This window comes from Amphiura filiformis, chromosome 15 (assembly GCF_039555335.1).
Source record: "Amphiura filiformis chromosome 15, Afil_fr2py, whole genome shotgun sequence".
In the NCBI taxonomy this organism is placed as follows: Eukaryota; Metazoa; Echinodermata; class Ophiuroidea; order Amphilepidida; family Amphiuridae; genus Amphiura; species Amphiura filiformis.
Window position 1 is genome coordinate 13,730,538 of NC_092642.1, and position 12,181 is coordinate 13,742,718.

General features: G+C 38.0%; 1 protein-coding gene across 1 annotated transcript; it reads left to right on the plus strand.

The window, feature by feature from the left end:
• Window positions 1–1,552: 1,552 nt before the first annotated feature.
• Window positions 1,553–4,173, plus strand: LOC140170725 (uncharacterized). The gene is made up of 2 exons (XM_072193958.1): window positions 1,553–1,603; window positions 2,275–4,173. The coding sequence occupies exons 1-2, from the start codon at window positions 1,553–1,555 to the stop codon at window positions 4,171–4,173; spliced, it is 1,950 nt and encodes a 649-aa protein (XP_072050059.1).
• Window positions 4,174–12,181: the final 8,008 nt, after the last annotated feature.

Below are 12,181 nucleotides of genomic sequence, written 5' to 3' on the forward strand. Positions count from 1 at the left end.
TTTCCAATATTTTGAAGATTAAGAAAATCTGTAAGTATAGGGTAGAAATCGATATTTTGATTGGATTTCTGTAATTATGGATTACAAATCTAACATCCCTGTCACTTTTTCCGAATAAAAACAACATACTTGAAACATAATCAAGAAAAACACGATTTTTGCTCAAAATAATAAACCTGTAAATAAACGAACTGGCAATACAGGCGGCAAGTCTGATCCACATCAAATACACGTTGACTACATTGTTATCACAATAGCTTGATACGTACCCTCTATAGAATGTTACGTAAATAATTCAATAGGTGTTGGATCGACCAGCTTCCATGTCTCTTACTTCCATGATCAGACATATCGAATTGCATTCTGAATACGAAGAATGTCTTTCTGATATCAAATAATTTTCATTTTTGAAATTCACGATATAATACAAATTTTATGACAAATTATTAAAATTACGCGCGTATCATGTTTAGGGTGTAAAAGCATTGACATTTTGGATAAAAAGGGTAGCAAAATTGCAATTGCTAATATGCGGAAATGAAATTTGATGCAAGGAATAAAATCCCTGTTTAGGGTGTGAAAAAACAGGTGCGTGTTACCTGTTTATGGTAACGTTTTAGGCAATGGTTAAATCCTTGTTTAGGGTGCTTTTCAAAAGTTGATTATCGTGGATGGTGTACATGCTACAATGGGATTGACCCCCCCAGGTTTACAGAGGTAAATGCTCAAACAAACAAAAAACCTGAAAGACAGCGTCAAATTGGTGATAAACTAATTCCAATTGGGCTGAAATTGTTTTTTTAATGTATGAATTTGAGCAACAAAAGTAACTGAAAAGTTTCAGGTCTGGGTTTTCAAATTTCACAACTACCCGCGGATACACGGAGACTGGGAGCATGCAATCTCATTAGATCCAGCATTTGATGGTTTGAAACCATGATTACTAGCAAATAATAAGATCAGGTATAGTGATTTTATACCAATACTAAGGTACTATGAAAAGCTGGAATTCCAAACATGCACTTTTCATATAATGAAAATCTGGAAGACTCAAATTGATGATTTTGGTTGGATTTCCAAAATCTTCCACACCCTTTTCAGAGTAAATCTTCAATTCCAGTTGGAAATATACATGTTTTTTAATTACCCTGTGGAAGATTTGTATTTTGACCTCAATTCCAGTTGGAATATTGACGACTCAACCTGTTGATTTTGGTACTATTTCAGATGTTTTTGAGTGGAAATTTTAACTTTCAGTCGGATACCCTGTGGAAGATTTGCATTTTGACCTCAATTCCAGTTGAAATGTCGACTTCAATTCCAGATCTGGAATGACTCAAACTGTTGATTTTGGTTGGAATTCCAAAATCGTCCACACCCTTGCCGTACTATTTCAGATGAAATCTGACCTCAATTCCAGTTGGAATGTCGACGACTCAAACTGATGATTTTGGTTGGAATTCCAAAATCTTCCACAGGGGGTGTGTGGATTTCAAATGGAATAGCCCAATATGCCTGGATGCTAGAAAAGAAACAATGGTTCAAGTTCTTAATGGTTCAAGTCTTGTTTGAGTATATGTGTTCTCCGTTCTTTAAGGGAGGGGTAATGGGCATGAACCTGGTTTGGATTCCAGAGGGAGTGTGCCTGCAAGAGACACAGCCATCAGAAAAGGAATAGCTCAGATCGCGCGCCAAATAAGTTAGCAGTTCAGAAATTGATATTTTTGCCAGCCTTGAAAAAAATTAGGCAGAGCTGGGAATCGAACCCGGGACCTCGCGGTTCTGAAACTCAATGCATTACCACTAAGCCAACTAGCTATAGTATACAAATAGTGAATATTCTCAGTAGGCGTCTCAAAGTGTCACATGACCAGCCCAGCGGGTCAGTTGCCTGATGAAGTCTGATGGTTTCAGACGCAACGTAGCAAGTTGCAATAAATGTAAGTTCCAGTATTTGATATAATTCAAAACTTTGTGATTTTAACGACTGGATGACTGAGAATATTCACTATTTTGTCAAGAACAATTTCGGGCAGGATTGCCTACAAGAACTTATGAGAAGACGGCTAGAAAGATCGCAAATTACCGCAACCATTTGAGATTCAATTTACGTTGTTCACATGAGCATATAACACCACGTAACATCAAGCTCAAAAGTAATGTTAGCGGCCACAAAGCTGATCAGATTCTAAGAAACGCTGAAAGGAAACTTTTAAATGAGAGAGTGAGACAGGTAAATTTCACGATTGATGTTTTGAAACAAAAACACACCAGTCATCACAGAAACTTTCGGCTTCGTTACCAAGAGACGCTTTCGACAGAGTTGCCGAATTCACCACCCATGCGCAGTTAGCACAACATCGTAAGGTGAAAGGTCGCCATCTTGAAAAATTCCAAAAGTTGAGAAATTCGCGAGCGGATTTGGACAAGGATTGGAGGAATAGCGGCGACTCTGGACTCGATTCTAAGTCAGAAAAATGGGTGAAAAACATCTTTGATCGCGATTTAACGAAGAATGAAGTCAGTGTTCTCGCCAAAGGTTTAAATTACGCCGTCGTACCGGAGAGCGTACCGGTTGCTGAATTCGTCACCGTTACTGAATCTGCCGTGTCGCTAGCTCGTTTAAATCCATCGGACGCCGAAACACTTCGACATAAGATCTGTGAAACGCTATGTAACACTGAACTACCTCAATCAAACATCACCAAGGATGAGAGGAAGGCTCTGTCGGAATTAACTAAGGATGAAAACATCGCCATAGTCCCGGCAGACAAAGGCAAGTGTGTAGTGGTTTTGAACAAGTGTGACTATGATGACAAGTGCAATGATCTGCTAAAAGACGAAAAAACATACAAGCGAGTAGGATATAATCCAACAAGTGGTTACAGGAAAAAGGTAACTGAGTTTACTACTAAGATCCTTACTGAGAAAACCATCAACATCGATGACAAGAGACAGTTAGATCCCCCCTCTGAGCCAGCGGTACCCGCGTTTTATGGACTCCCGAAAATTCACAAGCCAGAACCAATACCTGTAAGGCCCATTGTGAGTAGCATCGGATCTGTAACGTATAATCTCGCAAAGAACGCGGCAAAAATCTTAGGCCCCCTTGTTGGACAATCTCCGCACCACATCAAAAACACTCAAGAGTTTGTTAACCGAATTAAGGATATCACTTTAAGCGAAGGTGAAACAATAACATCGTATGACGTTACCGCTTTGTTCACATGTATTCCACCAGACTTTGCGCTGAAAGTTGTAAAGGAGTGTTTGAACAATGATACCACCTTGATTGAACGGACAAACCTTAATGTTGATCAAATCGTGGAACTCGTAAGCATCTGTTTGAATACCACCTATTTCTCATACCAAGGTAAATTTTACAAACAACATGGAGTTGCGATGGGATCCCCAGTTAGCCCGATAGTTGTTAACCTGTGTATGGAAAGTTTCGAGCAGCAAGTCTTGCAATCATACCCCGGTGTTAAGCCTAGACTCTGGTTACGTTTTGTCGATGATACCTTCGTGATCATTGAGCGCACCGAATTAGAAGGTTTCTTTCAACACATCAATAAGCTAGACGACAAGATCAAATTTACACAGGAAAGTTGTAAAGACGACACGCTAGCTTTCTTAGACTGCCTGATCAGTGTGAAGAGCGATGGTTCGCTAACTTCAAATGTTTACAGAAAACCCACGCACACTGATCATTACTTGCAATTTGGATCACATCACCCATTGATACACAAGTTGGGAGTAATTAGAACTTTACAATACAGAGCTGATACCATTATAAGCGAGAACGATCTTATCCCAGAGGAGAAAGACCACATCAAAGAATCGCTGAAGAACTGCGGTTATCCGAATTGGGCTTTTCTGAAGGCCAACAAGAGCAGGAAAGACCAAAAACAGTCTGATGGTGGTGGTCAACCCAATAAAGCTCGCGTCACAATCCCATATATAGCTGGACTGTCAGAACGTGTAAAGAAACACCTCAAAGCTTTTGGGATTTCCTCGTCATTTAAGCCAAATAACACCCTGCGTGGCAAGCTCGTTCAAGTAAAGGACAAACAATCAAAAGAAAAACGCTCAAACTTAGTGTATGGATTAGTGTGCGGTGACGCTGATTGTTCTGCTGCCTGTTGGCAAAACAAAACAAGCCTTGAAAGCTAGACTCAATCAACATAGGAGGTCCAGTACAAACGAGGCCCAGAACTCCGCCGTGTACCTTCACCTTAAAGACACTGGTCATAATATTGACACCGAGGACGCAGTGATTCTCGATAAGGAGGAACAGTGGCATAGGAGAGGCATCAAGGAAGCCATCTGGGAGAGAGTAGAGCAGCCGTCACTTAACAAGAAAGGGGGACTGAGACACAACTTATCTCACGCATGGGACCGGGCCATCAAGACGATCCCTAGCCGTCTCAAAGTGTCACATGACCAGCCCAGCGGGTCAGTTGCCTGATGAAGTCTGATGGTTTCAGGCGCAACGTAGCAAGTTGCAATAAATGTAAGCTCCAGTATTTGATTTAATTCAAAACTTTGTGACAACTATAGTATCTATAGAATTGATTGAGCCACACACCACACAGATCAGAGTTTGATTCATACAATACATACAAGAGCTTATGATATGAGTACGTGGAAAGGCCTTGGAGTGGTTCATGAGTTACCTTACAAACAGAAAACAATATGTTGTGTTCAATAATTGTAAATCTCATTTAAGTATTGTTCATTGCGGTGTTCCCCAAGGTTCTGTATTGGGTTCTGTATTTTATTATTTTCCTTAATGATATTGTATACTCTTCAAAAGATTTGTCTTTTTTTATTTACGCAGATGATACAAATGCTATTATGTCCATCCCGAACCTTGATGAACTTATTTGTTCTGTTAAGGGGGTACTACACCCATTGCATTTTTTTTTTTTTTTTGTGAAGAAATGAGAAAAAGAAATTGGACAAAGTGGTATGCAAAATGAAGGGGCAAATCTTCTCGTTCAATTGGTGGCATCAGTATCAATGACGCGTACATACTTCTAATGGTATAAGCCAAAAAGTGGTACATCACTGATGTTTTAAATTCACTTCATTTTGGAAAGCTTACTATCAACGGATTTCGTTAAAATTTTGGATATGTGTTGCTAACACATTAGGGAAATAATGTTGATATGTAAAATGGGAATAAGTGGTCCCTGATTTCTTTTATGACTTCATGAACTTGGTGCTCCACAACTATCAAAAACGAACCGGTTAAAATGCTTCTATTTTCAATGTTGAGCTATATTTTGTATTTTGAACTTGCGACACTATTTCACTGAAACTTAATTAAGCCATAGGTAACAGGTTACCACAACCACACTACAGCAATGTTGAAAAAGATTGTATTTTTGTCACCTATACCACCATATTAGGTAGTTTTCCGTAAGCTTCATTTTTGTGATTTTGGTAACTATTTTATATTTATTTGCCCAATCCATCTCAACTAGGCAATCTAAATTGTACTCACCATTTACATCCCAAGGTATTTTAGTATATCCACCTCACACATTTCCATTATATATCCAGTAACAGACAAAATATCAAAATTGATGCCTCATTATGACATGTATGATATCACAGACTATCACATGTATTCAAAATTGATGCCTGAATTTGACCTGAACCAATTGACCTATAACCTGACCTTTGATGACCTTATAGCCTTTTTTTCCTAACAACACATTATAGAAGATACATACATGGCGTAGTATTAAATTGTCTATGTGGAAGGGATTAGGCGTATTTAATTTATTCAGTGTTATAATCAGTGAGTACATTTCTATAGATAGTATAACAAAGGATTTAATGTATTCTATTCATGTATTCTACTTGGACATGTTCAATAGAATAAATTATGGTTTGTTATGAAACACACATCTCAGTTACTAGGATACAGTAAACAAAAATATATAGGGCTAAAATGACTTACTAAAATGGTTTAAAAACACTTTGTATGTAGATATATTTTATAAGTTCATGACATGAGGTGATGAACATATTTATATACTTTATAAATTTGCAAGAAAAAAAAGAAGAGGGGTACTGATGAAAATCAGGGTATTATTCCCCCTTAATAATGAATTAATTAATATTTCTGTATGGTTCAAAGCAAATAAGTTGTCCCTTAATGTTCAAAAAACGAATTATATTATGTTTAAAAACCGTCATAGCAATCGCACATATCACAATACTCATATTTTTATTGATGGCAATGAACTTACTAAAGTAACTCGTACTAAATTTTTGGATGTTATTCTTGATGAATCTCTGACATGGTATGATCATAATTCTTATGTTACCAATATTGTTTCAAGGTATAGTGGTATCCTATTTCGGCTTAAGCATATTCTTTCGTGTAATACATTATTTACCTTGTACAATACACTAGTTCTACCGCATTTAAACTACTGTAATATAATTTGGGCAGATCCTAATAATTGTAATTTGAACTCTATTTTTGTTAAACAAAAGAGAATTATCAGGTTATGTACCAACTCTACATGGCTGGCCCACACATCACCTTTATTTTCTCAGCTAAATACCTTGAATATTTTTGATATTCATAAACTTATCAAAGCTTTATTTATGTATAATTTCAGTATTAACAACATGCCTTGTAATTTTGCCAATTATTTTGTTAGAAATATGGCCATCCACAATTATTCCACTCGTTCATCGAGTTTGTTTCCTCCTGCAATATTCAAATATGATTTGGCCAGAAATACTATTAGAAGGCAAGGTCCATTGCTCTGGAATTCCATCCCCGATGATATCAAAATTGCCTTGTCTCCAAATTCTTTTAAACGCAGCTATAAAGATTACTTGATTTCTTTATACTCATAAATTTATTGTATTCACAAATGCCATTTATCATAACATTGTATCATTGTACTGTAAGTTTACACACATACTTATATATTTCTCAACTGACTTTTTATATGCCATTGCCATTGCCAACGTCTTTGTCTGTCTGCACTAGTCCTGTCAGTCTGCCGTTTTTCACCCCGTCTTTGTCTGTTGTCTGTAGGCGTCTTTTGTTTTTGCACTGAGGGCAATCACGTCTTTCGAGCTTTGCTCTTGTGATTGTCCTACCATCCTTTTCTCGACTTTTGTTACTGTATATATTATGATATTATGGTGAAATAAACTTGAACTTGAAAAGATCGCCACTTGACGATAATTTTATTCATAGCATGTTGAGGGTTAAAGTATTTTTGGTATTTATTCCTAGCTATATAGACGAATCCAACGAGCCAAGTCATGGTCAGGATTTGGTCGGCCATCTGTGGGTCCCCGCAACACCAAAAAGCCGCTTAAAAATCGATGTTAGATTCTTTTGTGTTGTAAACTGTCATCATTCATTTGTCTACGTGTAACACGGGTGATAGAATGCAGTTTAAAATACCCTCCAAGGCCGCATTATGTCACATTTTAGGTAAGATTGAGCCGACGGGGACCCAACTTTGGCAGCCATTAAGGTATAGGAATGCGTGAAATTGGATTTGTCTATAGGCCTAATGACAAATATATGTTGATGGTGCATGTCTGAGCTGAAATGGGTTATGCATGGCGGTGTCGAATTCTTTTGATACCATTGGCACATTCTCCGATAAAGTGTTCAAAATGCCAAATATGTGTCGCCCATAGTTTCAAGTCGTATTCAGACTTGTTTCGTCAGAAAGAAATGACTTTTTTAATAGAACTAATACTTAGGAGTTGCTTTCTAAAATGTGTGAGGCTAGAGGTTTTAACATGCCTAGAAAGTATAAATCATTAAAGCTGATTATGCATATCCATTGTTTTCCTCCATGTCGACAGCCAAGGTGACATTTTTAAAACTGGACCTTCATCTAATCAAATGCTTGTAACTTTGCTTCTTGAAGTCACATTGGATTCAATAGGGTGTCAAAATGTGCCGGATTAGATAGTGCATCTATTAAAAAACAAATGTACCCCAATATGGCTCAGTTTTGAAATTGTAATTATTTTTCCAAGTGTAGGGATACTTTCTTGGAGCAGTATAGATAAAATATTACCGATAATAAGTGCATGATTGAGCCACACACCACACAGAGTTTGATTCATACAATACATACAAGAGCTTATGATTTGAAAAGATCGCCACTTGACGATAATTTTATTCATAGCATTTCGAGGGTTATTTATTCCTAGCTATATAGACCTAATGACAAATATATGTTGATGGTGCACAGTGTCATCGCCCCGATATCTTCATGGCAGAAAATGCCATGGTAGGTTGAATCCACAGCCACGCATGGCCATTGTGTTCCCACCTGTTTACTAGTTTTTAAATGCATAGTGGGCTGAAGGACATCCGACTAAGGATAATGACATTAGCCTGTGACTGACCTCTGTACGGTCAGCGAGCATACATTCGCCATTGTCATCTGCTTATAGACTGCCTCTACGATAGTCTCCTACACAGCCAGTTTGTGTCAGTCGGTCTGACACTCGTCGATCCTGTATGTTCGTGATAGCCACATACAGTCTGGCCCGAGACTACCTCCACGAGGGTCTACGCTGCGCTATTTAAAATCTTGAATTTTGGTCACTTTTTCAGCTCAAGACGCAAGCTACTCTCTCAAAGCGCAAACTATATATAACGACTATCATATCTGTTCAAAATATATATTCAAGTGCAAGGAACTACATCTGGTTTCTTTATACAAAATCATTTACGGGAGATATTCATCATTTTCCACCCCGGTATCCAAAGATTTATCGTCTAAATATCAATCGTGCATAGCACATTTACGTGTATCGATCCCGTGTATTCATTTCAGTGTCTCTGGTTGTATAATGTAATTATTAACCGGGCGATGTCGGTGTGTGGTGCATGTCTGAGCTGAAATGGGCTATGCATGGCGGTGTCGAATTTTTTTGATACTATTGGCACATTCTACGATAAAATGTTCAAAATGCCAAATCTGTGTCGCCCATAGTTTCAAGTCGTATTCAGACTTGTTTCGTCAGAATGAAATGACTTTTTTAATAGAACTAATACTTAGGAGTTGCTTTCTAAAATGTGTGAGGCTAGAGGTTTTAACATGCCTAGAAAGTATAAATCATTAAAGCTGATTATGTATATCCATTGTTTTCCTCCATGTCGCCAGCCAAGGTGCGTCCCGTATAATGAGCTATAATGTGTCCCTTCTCGCTAAACATGCGCGAATTATAATGGATTATAGGTACTTTTCATTAGCTGATATCTTGCCCTGAATATAAAGTATATAAAGCATCACAACACGGGTTATTAAATTTTTCCAACAGGTCTTTGAGACTATGTCGCCAATATTGTTCACAGATACGTTAATATATTTTTAATGGATAACAATCTGTGAAAATAATTGGCTAGATGATTGTTCTCATCGATCAAGCAGGTTCCATAGATTATATGGTACATAACACAATGGTTTCATAGTAAAATAAATCAGGTCTATTAATGGCAAAAAATCCTGACGTTACGTTCATGTCGTCACAGATACGTTACCTAGATTCTACTCCCCTCTGATAAAACGCTGTGATAAATGAAGCCAAATACCATACCAGACTTTAGTACATTAGGTGATGACTGATCAAGTATGGGTATTAAGTCGTTTAGTTTTTACACTTGCACGATTAAGACAAAGGTGGGAAAGGGCTTCACAGATACGTTACCACAGATACATTGACCCCAATGCGTACAAGTAATATTGCTCAAAAATTAAGTATTGTTGAAAAATCACCCATACATTGTTTTGTGTTCTGAAACTATCAAAGTTTACGATTCTGAATGATTTTTATGAATTCTTCGTGGTTGGCATTTTGTCATTCCTAAGACCAAACTTGAACGCTTTATTGGGATATTCCAGTTGAATTCCGCACACCCCCTATGGAAGACATTTGAAAAAAATGCAATTCCGGTTGGAATATGGGAGAAGCTCAAATTCCAGCTGGCAATTTAAGCATAGATTCCGGCAGGAGGTATGGACATTTGGTACAATTCCGGCTGGTCTAAATTACGCATAAAGCAGATAACAAATCAATAAATATATGAGAAGTCTATAAAAACCCTATGGAAGACATTGACATTTTTGTAGATTCCGGCTGGAAGATGGACAAAATAGCTCTAATTCCAGCAGCTCAGTTAGAAACGAGTGCGTACTAGACGCGTGGATTATACCCCTTAAGCATAGATTCCGGCAGGAGGTATGGACATTTGGTACAATTCCGGCTGGTCTAAATTACGCATAAAGCAGATAACAAATCAATAAATATATGAGAAGTCTATAAAGACCCTACGGAAGACATTGACATTTTTGTAGATTCCGGCTGGAAGATGGACAAAATAGCTCTAATTCCAGCAGCTCCTAATTTCTAGTACCGATGACCCTATGGAAGACATTGGCATTTATGTGATTTCCGGCAGGAATGGGAAAAAATGCTCCCATTCCAGATGGACCCTATGGAAGACATTTGCCTTACTTCCAAATCCGGCTGGAAAATGGGGAAAATTCTCAAATTCCAGTTGGACCCTATGGAAGACATTCGCCTTCCCTTCAAATCCATCTGGAAAATGGGAAAAATGCTCAAATTCCAGCTGGACCCTATGGAAGACATTCGACTTCGCTTCAAATCCGGCTGGAAAATTGGGAAAATGCTCAAATTCCAGCTGATTTGTTTAAAATTGTTTATATTTAGAACACCAGCATGATCAAACCTATGTAAGGCTTAAAGGGGTGTGTCATAACAGCACTTTTGGGAATTGTAATAGTGCAGTATGACATCAACACAATGGAAGGCAAAACACCTTTCTTGTTTTATTTGTTCTAACAAGTAGGTCATATTTTGCTTGAGTAATTCATTTATTTTGGGTTTTATCATAAGCACTTATTTAAGCAAGAAACTGACAGAAAATTGGGTATCAGAATTTTATATCTTCTGTAACTCAAGTACTATACCTCTAGCTCTGTCTCAGCCTGGAAAAATAACTTGTAGGCTTTCTACTCATGAACCACCAACAATTACAGGAGCATAGCATTTATGGTAAAAACTGAGCACAGTAAAAATCAAGCTCGGGCTCTGTCCTCGATGTCAGTTGGCATACCATCGCTAGACTATTTTCTCAGGGGTGTTCAGAGAATTTGAATTCAACACACCCCCTGTGGAAGATTTTGGAATTCCAACCAAAATTCATCCATTTGAACTATTCCAGATCCAACCGTTTTTATCTAAAATGGTAGAAAAGGTGTGGAAGATTTTGGAATTCCAACCAAATTAAATGGTTTAGGTAATTCCAAATCCAACCAGAATTTGTGGAAAAGGTGGAGGAAAATTCAGAATTCCAAGCACATTTTACAGTCGAGCCATTCCAAATCCAGTAATTTTTTCAAAATGTACCTGAGAGGTGTGGAAGATTTTAGAATTTAACACAGTCGAGCCATTCCAAATCCAACCATTTTCCCAATGTGCATCAAAAGGTGTGGAAGATTCAAATTTGACTATGGTCAAACATAGCCCAACTGGGAAAGTATATTGTACATCATACACAGTTACCTTAGGGGCTGTGCAATCCCCCTTCTCGGCCTGCTAAAAATCCCCCCCCCCCCTTTGCACAAGCCACTTTTTTAAATCTCAATTTGCAAACATTAAATGGTCTATGAATGTGTGCCCAAAATTGCTTGACCCCCCCTCCTGCCAAAAAGTGCTTCCCCTTTCAACTAGCCAAAATTCTTGTCCACCCAATTTTCCCTCCCCCAGGACCATAATATTGCACTACCTCTAGGTCTGTGATTGAGAATCTGTGATTTAATATACAGCATAAAAATTTTGCAACAAGCTATACATAGGTCATCTCAGGACAAAATGTTCCCCACTCAGATCTGATTGACATCTAGAACCTGGGACACAGCCTCATTTCTCATGACATAGTTCAAAATTTTGCAACTGAAATCTAATACAATATTAAACCCCAAATTATTGAGAATGAGATACAGGCAAGGGCAGATCCCCGGGGGTCACTCCCATTGTGGCCTGTACACCATCCGCGATAATGAAAACGCGTAAAAAGGGTAGTTTTTCATGGGTAGGCACGATACGCGCGTATCGTGTTTAGGGTGTCAAAAAACATGAAAAAAAA

Coding starts and splice junctions, on each gene's coding strand:
- LOC140170725 (XM_072193958.1), top strand. CDS start 1,553: ATGGTTCAAGTCTTGTTTGAGTATATGTGTTCTCCGTTCTTTAAGGGA. Junction 1,604..2,274: donor CTCCGTTCTTTAAGGGAGGG/GTAATGGGCATG, acceptor AAAACACACCAG/TCATCACAGAAACTTTCGGC.